The 21,638-nt window shown below is 40.3% G+C and overlaps 1 protein-coding gene across 2 annotated transcripts in view; it reads left to right on the top strand.

Moving 5' to 3' along the window:
- The window catches only part of DMD (dystrophin), a 1,939,942-nt gene that overhangs the window by 464,971 nt on the left and 1,453,333 nt on the right, over positions 1–21,638 (top strand). For both annotated transcript variants that reach the window (XM_045855895.1, XM_045855896.1), the window contains exon 8: positions 20,164–20,345. In XM_045855895.1, the coding sequence (XP_045711851.1) occupies positions 20,164–20,345 (182 nt within the window). The remainder of the gene's footprint in view (positions 1–20,163; positions 20,346–21,638) is intronic.

Below are 21,638 nucleotides of genomic sequence, written 5' to 3' on the forward strand. Positions count from 1 at the left end.
GCTAATTTGCATTTTGGTTCATATAAACCTCGAGAAGCTTAGCTCTATCAAGATTATCTGAATCTCAGCAGCCTTTTTGATTCCAAGTGATTTTCTTTGCTCGTACATGCCCAATCTCTTTTAATTTAATTATTTTAATTCATGGGAGTAAGCGAATGCCAACAGAGATAATGAGTGTGGATATAATTTCAGGGTCATTGCTATGGTAATCACGACAGAGGAAGCCTGGGGATTCACCTTATTTCCTGCTATGTCCAGTTATAGTTAGAGATTATAAATTAGCTTCCTTTCTACCTTCTCTAGTTGACTACTTATGTAAGTAAATGAATCAAATTATTATTCTATCAGGGATACAGCCTCTTTCCCCATCTAAAGATGCATCAATTAAAGATTAATTTTGTTTAAATGAAACACTTTAAACATGGAATGTTATTAATCATTTACACTTCAGTCTAAACTAGAATCAAAACGTTTTTTGCTAGAGAAATTATATGCTAAAAGTGAAATTTTAATATTTGCTATACGTTTATAAGAGAATTAAGGCAAAGCTTTTATTTATTTTAAAAAATATTTATTTATTTATAGAGAGGGGAAGGGAGGGAGGGAGAGAGACATCAATGTCTGGTTGCCTCTTGAGTGCCCCCTGCTGGGGACCTGGCCCACAACCCAGGCTTATGCCCCGACTGGGAATTGAAACAGTCACCCTTTGGTTCTCAGGCCTGAGCTCAATCCCCTGAGCCACACCAGTCAGGGCTATCTATCATTTTAGAAAGTATAACAGAATCCCAGCAAGAAATGGAATTCGCCTCAGATAGTTGAAGAGAATTATTTACAGAGGTATGGCATTTTTAAACAAAGAGGTGCCAGTGAGTCACCCAGACAGGATCCACAGTTAGAAGCACGCACTACCGGTAGGACTTAAGGGGAAAGGGGACAGACAGAATGAATGGAGGTAAATGGAGTCCAGTGAGAGCTGGAATGCTGGAGGGAGGACAATGTGCTGGGAAATGTTGCTGTTGGAAGGAACCAGCTACTGTAAGGTGGAGCTCTGAGACAAGGAAATTGTGGAGGAAGAATACCCACAGCCATCTCTTTCCCTAGCTTTGCATCTCCAGCTGGTCCTTTTCACTGACATAATGCAGCTGGAATCCAGCCAGCAAATGGCCCTAGGCGACGCAGTGTGAAAGGGTCAGTCACCTGGGGCACAAGTAGTGAAAGGCAGAGATGTGTTGGGTGAACACACTGAACATAAATTGCGCAAAGGGGAGGAAATGTGTGGTTGTCACCATAATCCCAAAGTTAGCATAAATATCAATGTATGGTAATAGTCAAGACATTATTTTTAAGTGGCCACCTGCTTTAGAAATTATAACATACTGACACTGCATGTGTCCCTGCTAATAATGAAAGAAATGCAAAGTGCCATATCCCGTGATGATGAGGGTTCATGGAACGAGGCCTGTATTTCCCTTGGTGGAAGAACAACTTGGGAAATTTTCAGTAGGAAAATTTGAGTTATCTTTGAAAACATGGAGGTGTACATGTCTTTCACCCTGGCACTTCACATTTAGGAATTAGAGCTACAGGACTAGTCATACTTATCTATACCCAATAGACAAGGATGCTCATTGCAACATTGTTCACAGTAGTTCCAGTTTTATCCCATACCCTGGAACGCTAGGCAGGTATATCTCTCCCATCGGGCTACAGGCTCCGTGCAGTGAGACTCCAGGTCTGCTTGTGTTTGCTTTAACTTTTGCTCAGTGTTATGACGGTAGTGCCTAGCATAGTCTTTGGCTTATGGTCGGTGCACAGCAAGTGGTTGTAGAGTAAATACATCAATGAATGATTGCATACTTTATGAAAAATAATTGTCGAAGTCTAAATTGTATGCATCTACTATGTACATACATTTGAAGCTGAATTTTGCTGGAAGCCCACTTTTCGATAGGCATTTTTCTAAGTACTTACATTTATCCTAAGTCCTTTTGAAAAAAAAAAAAGATTTTATTTACTTATTTTTTAGAGAGAAAGGGAGAGAGGAAGAGAGGGAGAGAAACATCAATGTGTGGTTGCCTCTCATGTGCCCCTCTACCAGGGGCCTGGCCTGCCACCCAGGCATGTGCCCTGACTGGGGACCGAACCAATGACCCCTTGGATCACAGGCTGGCACTTGATCCACTGAGCCATACCAGCCAGGGCTAGCGTAAGTCTTTCAGAAGCCTTAACCCCATTTTATAGATGAAGATGTGAAGAAACTAGATTTCTTATTTAAAATTAGATAGAGCCGGTGAGTTCTAGAACAGGACTTTGAATGGATACTACCTGGGCATAGCCCATGAAGGTTTATAGGAATGTAGATTCTATTCTAGGTATTGTGTATGTAGTTTGATCTCTTTATACAGACAGGCAGATGCATAGATAAATGGATGGCTAAATGGACAGATGGATGGGTGGATGGGTGAATACAGACAGATAGCATAGCTTTTTCTAAGAAGTTTTATCTCTAGATAATAGGACCGGGGTGTTACAGAGATGTAGGGTGTTTTCATTATTCAGTTTGTATACTCAGTACTGTTTTAATTTTCCACTATAATAAATATATATTACTTTTGTGATAAAAATGTTTAAAAGTGAAGGATTCCCCTGGCTGGCATGGCTCAGTGGATTGAGCGCGGGCTGCGAACCAAAGCATTGTGGGTTTGATTCCCAGTCAGGGCACATGCCTGGGTTGTAGGCCATGGCCCCCAGCAACCGCACATTGATGTTTCTCTCTCTCTCTCTCTCTCCCTCTCTCTCTCTCTGTCTCTCGTTCTTGCTCTCTCTCTCTTTCTCCCTCCCTTCCCTCTCTGGAAGTGAATAAATAAAATCTTAAAAAAAAGTGAAGGATTACATCCAAACTAATAAAAGAAAAAATCAGGGAGAGCCAAAAGCTTAATTCTTGGAGCCAAGAACATCAATCTGACCTGTTTCCTCTGAGGGTGAGGTTTATTTTCAAGGAACAGGCTCCCCATGGTGGGATGAGATGGCAGTGGGGCCCAGTTAGTTGGCCTAAGGCCAGAGCCTGAATGGGATCTAGAGTTGCAGGTGATGAGACTGACTTTGCAGGATATGGTAGCTGAGCTAGCAATACCAAGCTCTGGGGCATACAGCCATTAGCAGGGCCAGACCCACATTAGCAGCATTGAACCTGAAGGAAAACCGCTGGAGAAAAGCTGAAATTTGAGAATCAAGAAGAACCAGAAGCTGCATCATTAAACTTAGCTCTCATAATATTTAGCAGACTAGTTTTAACCATCGCCCAGCCATTAGGAAACAGAGAGGAGGAGTTTGAAAATTACAAATGGCATTGCTTTTCAAATAAGACCCATACACACAAAGCAGTTATGCAGGTGACCGTCTTAATTGTTTATAGATGTGTTTCTCATGCCAAATTTTTCTGTTTCTTAACCGAAGCCCTTTCTCATTTGCATAGCTTCTTTTAAAGAACTGCTCTTAGAATTGCAATTATGCAGTAGGTTACGGAAACCACTAGTCACAGCTTCAGTGAGATGGTAAGGCTTTCGCTTGCTTGAATCTTCAAGACACGGTCTTCAGACACTTAGTACAAAATTTCCAAGAAATCTGCTTCATCCACATTTTAAGGATTTTCAGAGAGGACTCGGACAAATGTTTCTGTTGATATAGTCAATAATTTTTGAACATGAATTCGATGAAGAGTACTGTGCTGTTTTGTAGAGTCTATGCCAAATCTTAGTGACCATGAGCACCATAGTTTTCCCATGCCTTGAGTGTTAGCTTGGTATTTGCAGTCTGAATTAAAAACGTACTAACTTTTGCCATCATCCCTCACAGGCTTCTTAATTAACCTGGTCATGCTCTCTCATTTAGGAATGAAGGCTTCTTTTCCTACCATTTAAAAAAAATGGGATCGTTTCCTAAAGCTAGAGTGGTTATACAAATGAAGTCTTATTTGTGAGAATGTAATCGATACTTTAAGAAAGACTTTCGCAATACAAGAGGAAGCCAAGGCTCAGCTGGTTTGCACTTGCTCAGGAACACGAAAGGAGAGAACCGGGATATGAACTCAGGGTTCTTTTTTTCTCTTTTAATCGGACTATCATTTACTAGCTCTATGACCTTGGACAATATTCTTAGCTCATGAGAGAGTGCTGAAGGGTAAATGGGAACGCATAACAGAATTCCGTGTACGTAATTGGTGCTCGATGACAAGTCATGAAGTATCAAACGGAATCTCTTTCACATAATTTTGGAGGGAGATAAATACTGCCTGGTTTTTGTTCCAGTGCCTTCTTGCCCTTCAGCCAGCTCTCAATTTTCAATTGAGTCTGATAAGTCTGATTCTGTATTTCACTTCACTAAAGTGAACCTTTGTTCCCTGCAGCCATAATTATCTGCCCGTTCATTTATTTACTAATTTAACAAAGATTGAGTGCCTACTATTTGTGTCAGCGCGTGGTAAAACAATTTGGAGAGAGTTCCTGCCCTGGGTGGTCCTTATATTACTGCAGAGGGACGGATAACAGGAAAGGGATGAATAAATAAGCATAATCATTAGAGTTTGTGATAAATGCCATAAAAGGACATAAGCCAGTGTGAAATCATAGGAAAGGGAATTGGCTTTTTAAAATAGGGTTTTCAAGAAACGCATCTCCGCGGAGATGCCATATGAGCTAAAACCTGATGGATGCACATGAATCAAAAGTGCAAAATGACGGGGAACATGTTAACAGGTAAAGAGAGTAGCAAGTGCAGAAACCAAGAGGTATAAAAGGGCTGGTGTCATTACAGATAATAAAGCAAAGCCAATATATCCAAAAGGTAGTGGGCGAGAAAGAGAGAGGCTATTAGATGGCCATTAGCTAAGTGTGCAGGATTGGGTCCTGTCGTACACTCATAGGGCATGGAAATACTTTTGACTTACTGTAAAGCAATGAGAAGCTTTTGAAAGGTTTTAAGTATGAGGATGTGGCCATTTAGTTTCTGTTCAAAAGATAATTCTCGCTGTTACTTACAGAATGGATGGAAAGGCATGGAAACAGCTAGGATGTGAATGCGATGGTTCCAGAGGGCAGGGGTCATGGTTTGGGTGAATGGTAACGGCGAACCGGAAGATAAGTGAGTGCATGTATTTCTTTTAGAGACAGACAGGACAAGGCTTGTTATTGGGTCAAATGAGGCAATACGGAAAAGAGGAAAAGCAAGGCCAGTTCCTAAGTTGACAGCCTGACACAATGCAAGAATGTCCTTGCCACATTTGGAGATGGTGGTGATTAATCGGGAGACCAATGGTTTTGAAGGGAACCAAGAGTCTCATTTTGTACATAAAAAACCCAAGCTACCTTCTGAGGGGAGAGGTCTCAGCTGGAGATCGGTATTTGGGAATCATTAGAATATAGGTATTATTGGAGAGAGAGAGGGGGAGGGAGGGAGGGAAAATTGGATGACATCACCCTAGGGAAGATTAAGTGTAGCCAGGGAAGAGCCCAATCATAACCTCTAAGTCTTTCCAAAATTTCATATCATTTAAATAAGTTGGGCCAGAAAGAGAACCCGAGGAAGTATGGCTCGATAGGTATAAAACCTGAAAACCATAGTGGTAAAGAATCCAGAAAACTCAAGCAGTTTAAGAATGAGAGAGCACTATTGGGAGCTACAGAGCGAGGCGGAGATAGAAAAGCATTCGTTAGACTTGGCAAAATGGAGCTATTGATGGAGCAGAGAGGCAGACACCAGTTCCCTGGTCCAGTAATTCTGAGAGGCCTTCTGAGCTCATCCTCTTGCAAATATTGACTCCACTCATCCCCTACTCATTTTGTTATTCTCTATAGCACGTGAAATCTGAGAGCCTGAGGACTGGTTTTTATTTATTGTCTGTGTTTGTACTACAATGTAAGCTCCACGAAGGCAGCGACGTTGCTTTGTCCACTGCAGCATTCCCAGTATCTGGAACAGTGACTGGTGTATACAGACACTGAGTAGATGAGTTGAATGAAGGGGGCAGGGGTCGGAAAGTAAGTACAAAGAACAGAGTTGAAACATTTGAAATGTTCTGGTGTAGCCCTGGCTGGCGTAGCTCAGTGGATTGAGCGTGGGCTGTGAACCAAACTGTTGCAGGTTTGATTCCCAGCCAGGGCATATGCCTGTGTTGCAGGCCACGGCCCCCAGCAACCGCACATTGATGTTTCTCTCTCTCTCTCTTTTCCCTCCCTTCTCTCTCTAAAAATAAATAAATAAAATCTTTTAAAAAATCTCTTTACCTTAACTGAGCCTATCTATTAAAAAAAATGAGCCCTGGCTGGCGTAGCTCAGTGGATTGAGCACGGGCTGCAAACCAAAGTGTCTCAGGTTCGATTCCCAGCCAGGGTACATGCCTGGGTTGCAGGCCATAACCCCCAGCAACCGCACAATGATGTTTCTCTCTCTCTCTCTCTCTCTCTCTCTCTCTCTCTCTCTCTCTCTCTCTCCTCCCTCTCCCCCCCTTCCCTCTCTAAAAATAAATAAATAAAATCTAAAAAAAAAAATGTTCAGTTGTGAAGGGAACAGAGAAATGGAAGAGCATGGACAAACCAGCACCCCCTCAGGAGGTACTGTGGTGTAGTGCAGTGAGATCATACCGGTTCATGAGAGCAGATTGCTCGATATTCAGGAATTATTGCAACACGTTAAACTATTGGTAACTTGAAATCATATATGGTGGGAGGATTATACCATGGAAATTGGCAAACACTACAAAATGATTATTTATCATTAATTTGTGTCCACCAGGGATTTTGTTGTAGTTCTGCTTGTTTCTTTGTTTCTGTTTTTCTTTCTTTATTTTCAAATTTTATTTATTTTTAGTTTTGTAGAGAGGGGAAGGGAAGGAGAGAGGGAGAGAAATATCAATGTGTGGTTGTGTCTCACACGTCCCCTACTGGGGATCTGGCCCACAACCCAGGCATGTGCCCTGACTGGGAATCGAACCAGCAACCTTTTGCTTCGCAGACCCACACTCAATCCACTGAGCTACACCAGCCGGGGCTGTTTCTGTTTTTCTTCTGGAGAACCAGTTTAGCATTGTACTATAGGGGTGGCTCTCGTACCATGGAGGTTCTTTGGGCTGGCCTAATACTCAAATAGACATGAGATGGAGTAGCAAGAGAAAAGGACCACATTTAATTACATACATATGTAAGGGAACCCCACACGCATGAGAGAGTCAGAGACAGAAGGGGGAAAGGAGGTCTTTATGACATTCTGAGCTGAGGATGAGGTAACACACCTTGGGGCTTCAGAGGGGAGGAAGGTCATTAAGGGGAACAAGACGCTCAGTAATTAGAAGTTTGCCTTGCCCCATAGATGGGTCAAAAAAGGTTATCTCTGGTAACCTCTTATTCTGGGCAAGGCCCCTAATTCAGATTCTTCTCAGTAGTTAAGGGGGTGCAGGAGTTTTTCTTGAGCCTACAGGGTCTCGGTTGCTTTTAGCTGGAAACAATCTATTTAACCACAGAAGCACATTTTGAGGTGACTCCTTCTGAACCCCTGCACTACCCGTGTTTTTTAACATTTGTCTTGTCTTTCAAGTTAAGAAAGCATGTTCGTGGGCTGAGGAAAGATTGATGATTCAGTAGAGAACAAGTGAAATGTACAAGCAGAGAACAAGTGAAATGTACAAGCAGAGAGAGTTTCCCTAATTGCAGTGGGGACACTTTGATTGTAAGAGGAGGGAGGAACACGTCGTTGGGTACGGGTGTCAATAGATGTGAATTGTGGTGGCAAGATGGAGTTTTTTTCTGATAGTTAAGATCCAAACTCTGTAGCTAGGATCATGGAAAAATAATCTACTTCTCTCTCACAAGTTACCATGTTCTTTTATTGTTTGTCAATTATGGCTGACATACAATATTATTCTGTAGTAGTTTCAGATGTACCGCATAGTGGTTAGAAAATCCTGTACTTTACAGAGTGGTCCCCCTGATATTTCCATGTACCCACCTGGCCCCATGCATAGTTATTACAATCTTATTGACTTGTATTCCCTGTGCTGTAATCTACATCTCTGTGACTTTTCTGTAACTACCAATCTGTACTTCATTCCTTCACCTTCTTCACCCAGTCTCCCAAGCCCTCTCCCCTCTGTCAATTATCAGTTTGTTCTCTGTAACTATGAGTCTGTTCTTATTTCATTTTGTTTATTTTGTTCTGTAGATTTCACATATACATCTGACTTAACTATGTTCTCTGTTCTGCCTTATACTTCCATTTATGCAGTATTTTTCAACACACATAAACACATCAAATTCTGTTCAACAAAATATCCTCTATTTTTATTGAGCATATGTAAAATTTCTGTGAAAATTAACCACTTGAATTATGTTCTATGCTTTTTTAACATCATTGATTATATTTTCTTATATAAAAAGTTACTTTTACCATTCTCTCAGTATTTGCTTATTTTGTGACTTTTTGATGCTTATTCCCTTTTTCCACTTGTACCTTTCTCCATCATTGTGTCACATTGGATTATTTCCACTTTTGTGAGGTTCTGATTTACAATTTTCATGTTAAAAGCTATTTATCATTGATTTGTATGTGTAATTAAATTGGGAATCCCCAACTGCATTGGTGGAAGTTACAAACCCCAAACTCATACCGAAATGAAATTTTAATAGTACTGTCAAAAGCAGAATGTGTCTATGTGGTTTGAAAAATGTATTCAAGTCTGCCACTTTTGTGTGTGTGCTTTATCAGGTCGCCTCTGCTAGTGCTTAGAAACTACACTTAGAAACTCCATGTTCTTTGGCCACTGTGTCCAGTTTTTATGTAGGATACTGCAGAAGTGGGGATTACTTCACGGAAACCTCTTCTGCCATCAGTTACCTTGCAGTTACTTTGTGATGTTTGTTTGTGATGCTGTCTTGCTAAACACTACAGCCATCCTTCTGATGTTGCAGATGGCACCCGGCGCTGCCATGATGCCACCCATCATATCTAACGTGATGCCGGCATCACTCTTCTGTAATAAATGTTTTATTTGTGAATATTTATTTATGAGTGCCTGAGAGGTTCACATCTGGGTTGTTTGCCTCCAGGATTGCCCCATCGTCCACCAATTTCTACCATAGGCATTAGGACATGGAGCCATTCTAATTACAAAAATGATTCTTTCTCCAGTGAACTGATGCCACCTCTTACACATGTTAGACAGCCCACAGATATTTGATGAATGTATAAGTGTAGGCAAACTCACAGATTGTAAGCATGCACCAGTTGGAAACAGCCATGACAAATGATAGATGCTGTATATTGAGCGTTTAGTCTGTGTCTTCATTTTCTCTGTCATGCACCATCACTAGCTATTTGTGGGATATTAAAATGACTCATTTTACAGATAAAAACTGGGTCACAGGGACACTGATTTCATCGCAATCTCTTACCTATAAGGGGCAGAGCCATGATTTGCTGAAGTTATGTCTGATTCAACAGGTCAAGGTCTTTGATATGGAAATAGATACATTTTGATAATATGTGATATAAAAATGATTGTTCTTACACACAGTCTCTGCCTTAAGCTCGTATTGTTGAGAGATGTACCTTGGGATAGCCCTTTCACCATCCGGGCCAATTCCAAATCCCAAAACATATAGGAAAGCACCATAATTAACAAATGAAATGAGCATCTCCATTCTGACTTCATTGTTTATCAACTGTCACTTCTAACTCTGTAGAGAATGAAGGGCTAGAAATAGAATATTTTGTATTAGTAGAGAAGATATGGTGTGGGAATGCTTAGAAAACATACGGTGCTTTTTCTAGCAAAAAGTGGGATGAAAAAGCCAATTTGGTTAGATCAAAAGCAAAGCGCAAAAACAGCAGGTGACAATTACAGAAGCAGAGTTAAATGTCACCGAGCCAAAATACTTCCCTCTCAAATGGCAACGCCAATGCTTCTTCCCACAATAAGCATGTAGAGAGAATTGTAAGAAAGTACAAATGTTTCTCTATCAAAAGTCTCCCACACGGATGGGCTAAGTGCTATTTGTTAGGTCAGGTTCCTTTCTGTTCTCCTGCTTGTAGGGAACATGTACTGCAAAGTCTTTCGGAGGTTTTAAAATGGCCAGGGATATTTTTGCTAAAGAAATATGTTTTGTTCAGGTAAAGATGCAGTGAGTGGCTGGACAAGAGAATGTTGCAAATTAGTTGCATTTTGGAATTGAAAATGCAAACATAGAACATTTTACTTGGGTTAGCTGCACACAGAAGACATTTGATATTCAGTTTAAAAAATCTTTCAATGTATCTGAAACTTGTGAGGTCAGAACTGGTGGACAGTTTCCATTTAATTGACTTTTACCCACAGGCTTCTCTGTGCATCTGTTCTCAGGCACTATGAGAATGTTTGTTATTAACACTACTCCTATTAAATACCCACCTCCCCCCATCAAAAAAAAAAAAAAACAACTAGCAAAGATAGTGAATTTGTAGAGACACTTTTTTATACAGTGAAGCAAAAAAAGCTAGAGCCCAGGTGGCAAACACAAGGACCGCAGGCTGAATCCGGCCCTCTACCTTGTTGTATCCGGTCCGGCATCTTGTTTCTACCCAGCGGCAGCGCCAAGCTCCTTGCCCCTAGTTAAGGAGCAGTTACATGTGTACAGTCCTAAAGTTACATTTGGCCCTTTGAAGGCAACCGCGAGGCTGACGTGGCCCCCGGTGAACATGAGTTTGACACCCCTGAACTAGATGAGTGGGGTAGATTGGAAAGTGGTGAATTGAGGATTTTGAAAATTATCTATTTTGTAATTTTGTTTCCCTATTAATATCAAAGTTGGATGAGAACAGCTCCCTGGGCTCATTTATTTACCTCTATATCCTCACAGATTAGGACACAGCCTGGCACAGATAATAACTCCATCAATGTTTGCTAACTATATTCTCAGTGTCTCGTATTGTCAATCTGATACTTTTCAAAATCCATAACATTACCTTTATTTGTTTATTGGATTGAATGCATGGTGTTTCTTTGCACACATACACTTGACCTTGTTTAGTTAATGGCCAGAGAGTTGAATTCATTGTTACGGTATCCAAAGTCTCCTGTAAGCACCTGCTTCGTTTTTGTTTTTGTTTTTGTTTTTGTTTTTCTCTGTTAGGCCCTAAGTAAGCATTATGTATTTTTAGCACTGTTTTCTACTTGTATCACGGTGACAGTTAAGAGTTTTCTGCTATCTACACCATAGGCATCTTGACTGGAATAATTGGATATTTGCAAGATAAAATTGTTTAGTGTTTCTTGTGGATCAATAAAAGCCATTGTTTTTATAATTAATCTTGCCATGAAACTGAATCATCTTTCTAATACAAATTATTTTCATTACTATATTTTATAGTCCTTTAGTGAGAAGCATTGTTATTGGATGATAAAAGCAAGTTGAATCTGTGAATGAAATGCTAAAATTATGGAATGGCTTAATTAAAAGGTACTTAACTGAGTGTAGGCAGAACATGTCTTGTAGAATATTAAGGAATTTAACTTGAGGCGAGCTGCGCAAGTTATTTTTTACTAGAAGGCTCTGTATCTGATGTGTAACTTGTAAATGGAAAATGCATATATGTAGACTGTAGGGCTGGATAAAACATCTCAAAATTGGAAACAACAATCTAATGCTGTAACGAATTAGTCCTTGCCATGATATTGCCTGAAATTTACAAACTCTAGTGCTTAGAGAGCCACTACATTCTTTCTTCATTTGTAAACCTCAAATGATAATCCGGTTTGCTTCCAACAATAAGTTCCTTAGAATTTCTTAGAATAAACACATCTATATTTGTTTATTTTAGGAAAAACGAGTTTTTTTATGTCTACGTGGACGTGTTCTCCTTTTCGTATGTACAGCTATCTGACCACGTCTGGTTTGTGAGCACAAGTCTCCGCTTCCCAGTTCACCCATTTCCCCTTCTCTTACAAACAGGAAATTTAGCTATCTTTATTGTCTTTGTTCCTAATACACATTCTGTGGGAAATGATCCAGGACTATTCTGATCATGGTGTTTAAAATGACATTCTTTTTAATTTTTTAAAGAAAACTCTTAAAAGGCTGACCCAACTTTGCCGCCCAAGCTTTCTCAGCGCATATTGATGCATGCGTTATCTTTGAAATCCAGCGTTTTTCCGATCACACAGGGTATGCATTGTAATCCAGTATTTCAATTCCTGGCTTTCTCCTGGCAGCAAACTGACCTGAGGTTTAGACAGTGGAGCCTCGTGTTTAGATTTCCCAGAGGTGTTTCAAGGCTGCGCCTGGCAGCTGGCTAATCAGACTTTCTGGAGGTTGATTGCCCAAGATAAGAATGGTTTTGTTGCAGGCTCCAGTTTTCCTAACAAACTCATTTGCATTGAATTTTCTTTTTTGCAGTGGGGGCATACTGAAAGGAAACTGTGAAACTTTAGTTTTATTGTTTCTTTTCTACCTTTACAGATACTTTTATTATAACACAGACTATATAATCTGATTATAAAATTAGTGAGTGCTGAATACAGAGTGTGGGAAATATAGATAGGGCAAAGGAAAACAAAGAAATTAGTTTTAATCTCACCAGTATACCCATGTCACTAATCTCCTGAAGTAAGTTGTTGTAGTGTTTTCCATCAAATTATTATATTCCACTGAAATTATACCATCCTGCCCTTTTTTTAAAAAAAAAAGATTTTATTTATTTTTAGAGAGAGAGGAAGGGAGGGACAAAGGCAGGGAGAAAAACATCTAGGTGCAAGAGATGCATCCATTGGTTGACTCTCACATGCCCCTAACTGGGGATCTGGCCTGCAACCCAAGCATGTGCTCTGACTGGGAATAGAACCAGTGACCTTTAGGTTCTCAGGCCAGCTCTCAATCCACTGAACCACACTGCCAGGGCTCCATCCTGTTCTTTTGTTGTTACATTATAAAGAATTTATTTTCAGATACTGTCGAGTATTCTTCAAAAACAACATTTTGAATGGCTTTGTAATCTTCATATACAATTATGTGCTTTCATTCCATCATTTCTATTCTCTAAATATTAAGCCATTCGAGTGGTCTGCATTCTTTCCTTTGTTTTTTTGTATGATAAATAACTTTTTGGGTATTGTAAGTAGTGCTTAAACTTTACATAAATTATATACATCTTTATTTAAATTCCTGATTATTTCCTTGTGGTAGCTTCCTAGAAGCAAAATCACTGGGTCTTCCAATATGGCATTTTGAAGGCTTTAGTAGACATTGCCAAAATAGTTTCCACAAATTTGGAACTAAGTGATAACTCTTCTAGCAGCGTAGGAGTTTAGCCAAATCACTGAAGCGTCTGCAACATTGATTGTTATCCTTTTGTCATTCTTTGATAATTTACTAGGCAAAGGAATGCAATTAAGAATCCACACATCTTTATTCAGTTTGCATTTCTTTGATTACTACTGAAGTTGCATTTTTACGTGTACTTACTCTTGTCATACCTTGGTTATTAGTTATAGAAATCTCTGCTACAACAGAGAACATAGATAATGGTTGGTAATGGAACCCCCTGGACCACAGGGTCACCATTTGGATAATGCCTTAGAGATTCTCAGTTTTCAAAATGCACTCAGATAGCCTTCTCTGAAAGAAGAAAGGTAAGGTACTGAGAAGTCTGATGCACCTGACTGGCTTATAATTCCGATTCTGACTGGCTTTGGAAATGGCCATCACACCGCTCTGACCTTCAGTTTCCTCATTTGAAAGACAATGCAATTTCACTAAATGATTTATTCCGTTGATGCAGACCCTGGCTCCTGGGGTGTGCCACATTGTGGATGGGGGAGAGACATTCACACGAACTACTGAGTCCTGTGGAGGAAAAGGGACAGCACAGCTTTTCTCTCAAGATGAGCAAATGCCACGGCCTCTGCCACAACAGGCTTTTATTTCCTTTTCTCATTACATGACATGATGGCCCTCATTTACTAGGCACAGGTTTGCTTTAGGTGGTTCCCTTTTACAGAAGACAAAGGAGAAGATGCAGCTAATCACATCACAGAAGAAGGATATTTGCAAATGCAGGGGAAAACTGGTTGAACTGGTTACATTCATCCTTGGAAGACTTAGCATAGATTTTAGGAAGTTAGTTGTAAACATTTGCTGCCTCAAATCAGGGTGAGGGAGTTTTAGCAAGAGCAAGACCCATAGCGGCCTAGATACTTTGCAGGCCTCATTCCCCACGGGAGAACCTATCCACGGACATGGGTCCTGTGCATCTCCCAGTGGGAGCTGGGCCCATGCCGCACAGAATGGTCTCCTACATTCCATTATAACCCTTACTATCAAAATTCTGACTGGCATGGAAACACTCATCAGAATCAGTGTTATTGTTCATTAAATAACATATTCTTAGCAGTATTATGAGTTCTCAACATTTTCAGAGGGCTTTAAAGAATAGATCGGGCCTGGCTGGCATAGCTCAGTGGATTGAGCGTGGGCTGCGAACCAAAGTGTCGCAGGTTCAATTCCCAGTCAGGGTACATGCCTGGTTTGCAGGCCACGACTCCCAGCAACTGCACATTGATGTTTCTCTCTGTCTCTCTTTCTCCTTCCCTTCCCTCTCTAAAAAATAAATAAATAAAATCTTAAAAAAAGAGAATAGATTGGAAATTATTAAACTTTTGTGGCAACGAACCTATACTAAAGTAGGGTGTCAGTGCAAAGGTTACTTTTATTCAATGGTAAGTTCTTATTTTGGGGATATGGCCACTTTCACTTCATACATTTTATTTATTTTTTATTCTTTTGAAAGATTGTATTTATTTTTAGAGGAGAGAGGAAAGGAGAGAGAAAGGGAGGGAGAAAGAGAGGGAGAGAAACACTGATGTGTGGTTACCTCTCAAGAGCCCCCACCTGGGGTCCCAGTCTGCAACCCCGGTATGTGCCCTGACTGGAAATTGAACCAGTGACCCTTTGGCTGGCAGGCCAGCATTCAATCCACTGAGCCACACCAGCCAGAGCAACTTCATATATTTTAATGTCTTATGCTAAAAAATGTAAATCATATTCCATCATTCTCAGCTTCCTCAAAGGAAGTCTACACACTATTTTTTTTTAGTCAGTTGCTGTCTTACACAACTGTCATCAATTTCTACGGCTTCATTTACTCCCTTTATTCAGTTTCTAACGAGTGTTTAGGCTCATAGAGTCCCAGCCTTGGTACAATTACCATAAGTGAGGGGTTACCCCCAAGTCATGAAATTTCTTTTGATTCCCAGTGTAATGTACAGTGCATCATTATTTGTTGTATGGCTCACCCACTGAATATGCATACTATAACAAAGGCTAAGCATATTCTAAGACAGGCAAAATTGTTTCACAAGTCTGTAATAAATGATGGATGGCCTTTCATTGCAAGCAGTTTCTTCTAGCTTCCTATTGATAGTATTAATGTTCTGTTACAACTACATCTATTTTTTTATTAATAAAGAAGAAAAGTTGCAAGATAGCAACAATATCAAGGTTTAATAAAATTCACTGTCTTTTCCAAACCTTATTATTGCATTTGACCTTCAGAACACCATGGTGAGATTGGTTACTCTGATTTGTATTTCACAGATAAGGAAAGAGAAGTAAATGATGTTAAAGAGATTTCTTTACGGTTATCAATATTTAGGTACAGATTTTTAAAAACCCAAACTTTTAGATTGAGGGTCGCTAGTTCTTTCCCCGCATCACACTCTCCTCTAATAATTTCCCCTTAATAAAGTTAAATTTACAAGTGAATTTCATCACCTGAATGTTATCAAATGATTAAACTGTCACTCAATATTTGAAATGAAAACACAAAGCTGAGTTTATTGCTTACTTATATAGGAGGAAATTATGCCGGTCAACTCCAGTCTCTTAAAATAGAGTGTTCTTAGGTTTGGGGGGAAACCCAGAGGGTATGAGATGTGTGAATATTCAGAGTCACAGGCTGATGTCACTTTGAAAAGCGTGGTTCACTGCTCAGGTACGACCATTGTTAATTGGTTTGTAGTAGGCAGACAGGTACAAGTAGGGTAGGAGCATAGGCCAAGTATGGAATGTCACCAGGGCAGAAAGCACCCAGGTGCCTAGCAATGGACAGTTGCAGGGTGGGACCTCACCCCCAGGGTGACCTTTCCTCCCCTAGCATGTCGCTAGTCATGTGGTAGACACCCTCAGAGGAGGAACAGGGGGGCCGGAGAATAACAGCCTCACACAACTCCCATATGGGCCCTTGTATGATCACACCCTTAAGCATTAGGATATCAGGACAATGAGGTACTGATCAGTATTAAGTAATCTTACCCACAAAGTCTCAGGCCTGCTGAGCACAGAATCAGAGTTGTGGTCAAACTAGAGGTCCTGTCTAGGCCTCTGTTGTGTTTCAGCTCCGGGCCCAGAAAAGCAGCAAGGCCAGGCTGTGATGACTTATGACCTGTGCCCTGGCACCAACCAATCAGTAGAGACCATGACCCAGAAAAGATACACTTGGAAAGCTGATGAGTGTTCCATTGAGATCCTCATCTGGGACCTCCCCTAAGACCCCCACCTTTAGAGAGTGGATACGAACTCTTGCAACAGAGGACCCACCATGCGCTCTCTCTCTCTGGAGCACGCCTGCACCCTTCCCCCCTTTCCTTCCCCCGGGCGCGCTCTCTCTGCCTTTCTTTTTCCTAAGCTCCAGGGGCCCTTCTTTTGCCTCAGTAACTTGTTTCCTGAGCCCGCGGAGCCCAGCTGGCTCACTTTTTCCACTGCTCACCTCTTCTACCTCTGTGACTTTTGCTCATGTTTCAGTCTTGACTCTGAATTATTTTTGAGCCAGAACTCAAGTACAGAGGTTGCTGAACCGAGCGCTAACACCACCGGTAGCACCTGGTGGCGTTTTGCCGCTAACAGGTTTGCATTCACAATTTTGTTCATTGGAGTGAATTCCCTCCTGACTGACAGACTCTCAGAAGGGAGGGGTCACCGCTTAGGGAAGCGAGATCAAGGCCATGTAGGCAGGTCCTTGTTAATTGATGGAATGAGATTGAAAGTTGTGTTGGTGGCCACTCATTCCCATGGCTACAGAACGAGCAGTGTTTTCCCCCTCTGTCCTCCTCCAGTTTATCCTCAATTTGTTCATCTTTGTACCCTCAGAGCATAGGACAGAATTTTGTGTTTGGGTGTTTCCAAAGACTCTGGAGTGACTTGAAAATTCAATGAAGTCGTTTTGGACCTGTCTTGGCGTTTCTGTCATGCCTGCCCTTGTTTTCATTGCACAGCCTGTTGCAGTTCTCCAGCACTTCCTGTCTAGATTGGGTCCCAGCCTGCTATTTTCCTCCATGAATCCGTTCCGCACTCAACAGTTCCACTTTACAAAAAATTGAATGGTGTCACAATCTTGCTCAAAAGTAGTTGCTCTCCAACCTACTGAACCAAGGCCAAATTTGTCACTTCGCTGTTGATGATCTCTCAATGTTGCACACACGATCTTCCCCTGTTATCTTATTATTCACTCTCTTCCTCTTCACGGCTAAGACATCCAGAGGGCCAGCTCTAATCTGTCTGAGCCTCTGCTCTTTGGCTCATGCTTCTCCACTGCCTGCAAAACCTTTTCTCATTTGTAGAAGAATTTCCAGCTAATGACATTCTATGCGTACTGATTTGGGTTTCCGATTCGTAAAGAATTTTCTGGAACCCCAATAATGTGTAATTTTTTCCTTTTTCTGAACATGCCAAAGCACTAATTGTGTCAATTGGAGAAACGCATTTTACATTCTGTTCAGCAATGCAATTATGTTGTACTTTTCTTCTTCATTACTTATTTTATTAGTCCAGATTGTGAAAAGAATCCATGCATTCTCTGTCTTGTTAATTTCCTGGATAATGTCCCAAAATATCTTGTAAATATATGTTCAGGAACTTTAATATCTTTTAGAATGTCTGCATTCTTTTTTTTAAATAAAAAATATTGGATTCTACCTATTGCTACAGCTGAATCCCACAAAGCCTCAGATGTAGGATGGTAATAAATTGGGGCAAAAATGTCAGTGTGGTCAAACAGTGCCTATGTATTATAATGATTGATATTTATGACTATTTGCTTTCATGCACAAGGTGTTTTATGCAGTTACAATGTATTATAATTTTAGACTTTTGCTTGGGGCAATATAAATAATGCTTGACCTACTTTTACCTTTATTTTTATAGTCACAGTATCTATTTGAAGCTGAACATAGACACATGCCTGTGTATAATGTAGCAGTAAATAGTCTTGGATCAACCTTCTCTAATTGGGTGCCTATCTCCAGCACGGTTTTATTTAATGCACGGAAAAACAGAATTCTAAATTATGTTCATCACCCATAAAACTGACTAGTTACTAGTGACTAGGCAGAAAACACTCTGCAGTCTCAAACTATGGTGAAGTACAGTATCCACCGTACAATGGGCACTTGAAAAACAATTATCAAATGAAAGGGAGAGTTTAGGCTTCCGAATTGCAAAGCTAGGTTAGGGAGACTTCGTTAGAAAGGCAACTCTCCTGTACAAAGTAGCTTTTAGCTCTCCCATTAAAAATGCTTGCAAAAAGATGTCTTCCCTCTCTTTTGGTTAATAATGGAATGATAATGAGCGGAGAACATGCACAACTTTGTACTTCTCAGCCTCGTGCATTTAAGTGTCCAGTAAGTGCCTTTTGAAAAAAACAAGTGAAACAGTGAAATGGTAGATGGTATAAGAGTCTGCTTCCCTGTAATGTCTTTGACCCTATTACTCCAAGTGTGGTCTTCAAGCTGGCAGCTTTAGCATCACCTAGGGGCTTGTTGGAAATGCAGAGCCTCGGGCTCCATCCCTGACCTACTGAATCCAATCCTGGTTTTAAAAATCATCCCCAGGTGATTCATGTGCACATTAAAAATTGAGAAGTACTGTATTATACTATGGATAGAAGCAGACCAAGGAACATTAGTTAACTTTTTCCTCCTGTATAACTCTTTAAAAATAGTTGTTCTGATTAATCATGTTCCAGCTACTCGTGAAGGGATGGACTAGGTGACCTCTTCAACCTCCTCTTTTGCTAGTGGGCTTGAAACTTTTTACTCGTAATCAGAACACCTGTCCACAATATACACATTTAATTTAAGACAGCCTTTTTAATGCTGGCTAAGCTAAGATAAATTTACGGCAGGAAAAACTCCTGGCATATTGCTGTAAAGTTGACTTGGCCTCCTACTAGGATTTATGTTTTAACACTTCCAGGATTAATGATACACTTCACACAAAGCATTATTTTTGCATCTTGGTTCCCTGGCATGAGCTCAGTGGATAAATTGTAATGCCAAGTAGCAAAAGGACCTTTTGAAGGAGCTTCCACTTACTATGTGTGTTATTACAAATTATTATTGACTTTAAATGCTAGGTTCCTTTCATTCCCTGGATGTGGCAAAGGACATACTGTCAGATCAACTTTCTGCGAAGGACTTTTAAATTTATATCTGTAGCCTGAGGAGGCAAGCAGCATCTGGCCTTAACAGATGAGCCATAATGTAAACAAGTATTTTTAATATACTTAAGGAATATTACAAGTCATTCTACATATGGTGTGTAATTGTTTTATTTTATTTTTATTGTGAAAATACATGGTTCATTTCAACACAGAGACATATTTTGCCCTTTACACACTTAACCAGCACCAGTGTGATTAGGAGGGCTAAGCTTTCTTTACTGGGGGCTGAAGCATTAAGCTCTTTTGTGTAATTGCTTAATTACCAATGCACCATTTTCATTGACATGTTAATATAACTTTCCATGGAAAGGTAGGTGTAATCTTTTATTTTTGTTTCTTATCTAATGAGAACCACTCTCTGAGATGGGCTGGCCTGGCCATTTGACTTCGGAAAAAGTAGTTTGGAATGAAGTTTTTCTGTGAACCGAGGAAAAGAAATGAACTTCAGTGCTCATCTCATTGGTCTGCCAAATCGGAAGGGCATTTTGGGCCTGATTATCATGTCCTAATTAGTCTCTGGAGGATATTCATGGACAATCGAGTGCTCATTAATCTGTCTTCTTCCTGTAACATTGATTTGTTCATTCCCCTTTTAGAGACGCAAATATAGAAGCCAGAATTTGATGTGTGGTGTTAATGTGCTTACAGATGTTGCCACCACTTATCCCGATAAGAAGTCCATCTTAATGTACATCACGTCACTCTTTCAAGTTTTGCCTCAACAAGTGAGCCTCGAAGCCATCCAGGAAGTGGAGATGTTGCCCAGGCCATCCAGGGTTACCAGAGAAGAGCATTTTCAGTTACATCATCAAATGCACTATTCTCAACAGGTAAAGTGCTGAAAGGGCAGCTAACGCCAAAGATGTTTTCCCTTTTATGTGCCTTTTTCAGCATCATATACATACACATACTGGTATATAAATCTATTATATTTGTGGATATATACCACAAATACACTATACCGCACCACAAATGCACTATACATGGCATAGTGTATTTCTATATATATGCAGCACACACACAAATGTACTATCTGTATACATAGCATAATATATGTGTGCATGTGTATATATATTCTATGGTGTGTGTGTATATGTATATATGTGTGTGTGTATATATATATGGGGGGGCCAGAGGGAGAAACTAACCGTAAACCTTTAACATTTTATCTGATATCAGGGACTATAATACTGTTTTCAAAGAACATTGTTAAAATACTCTGCTATTGATAGGCACGATATTATGTGAATATGGAATGCAGCATATATTTTATTTTCATTATGTAAAATGAAATAAAAGATAGGCTCATATACATATGGAATTTTTCCTCAACTGGAGCAGAGAGCCAAGAATTAGAGCAAGAACGAAGGCAGGTGCTCTAGTGAAGAATATTTTCTTATTTTTAGTGGCAGCCTGTTGATGTACTAACACATTTTGATTGTTCCAGGTAACACTTTTGCTCAGATGAATTAGTTGAAATATTTTAAGTAAAAATTAAATGGAGACTACATATGAGAAAGATTTTGATTGTATTATGGTACAGAATCCCGTGGGATTCTTCCATTACACGACTCGTTCTGGCTCCCAGTGGTGGATGTTTGGGGTGTGTTCTTGTATCTTTCTGACACAAACAATGCTGAAAAAGCTGTTAGCCAAATTTCTGCTGAAGGCATGGGAAGCGCTTAGGCCTAATTTTCTCACCCTACTGAGCTAGCTCTGTATTTAGTTTATGAGCACTTCAGTCCTTTCCAGGGTATTGACCCGATGGATTCTGGTGGTGTTTGCTTTGGGTTCAGAGGAAATAGCTTTTGGATGCCTGTTTCTGCGGGACTGAAGAGCACTGTCCCCTACTTGTGCCTGAGTTGTGTCAGTATGGAACCCTTATGGTTAAATCCCACCCTCCTATCTGCCCCGATTATCTGCCCTCCAACACAACATTGCACACCACACTGCTTGGAGCACACCCGTTCCTGATAGCGCTGTGTAGGTGTTTACCATTAAACTTCTCATCTCACTGTTTCCATCTAATGTTGGTTATTCTAGGTCTGGGCAAGCAATCTTTTCAGGGTTACTGATGATGTCTCCTCCTCTTGTCTGTCCCCCTCCCCCAATCCCTTTCTACA

The sequence above is a fragment of the Phyllostomus hastatus genome, unplaced genomic scaffold, assembly GCF_019186645.2.
Source record: "Phyllostomus hastatus isolate PE091 unplaced genomic scaffold, TTU_PhHast_1.1 phas_scaffold_12, whole genome shotgun sequence".
NCBI lineage: Eukaryota > Metazoa > Chordata > Mammalia > Chiroptera > Phyllostomidae > Phyllostomus > Phyllostomus hastatus.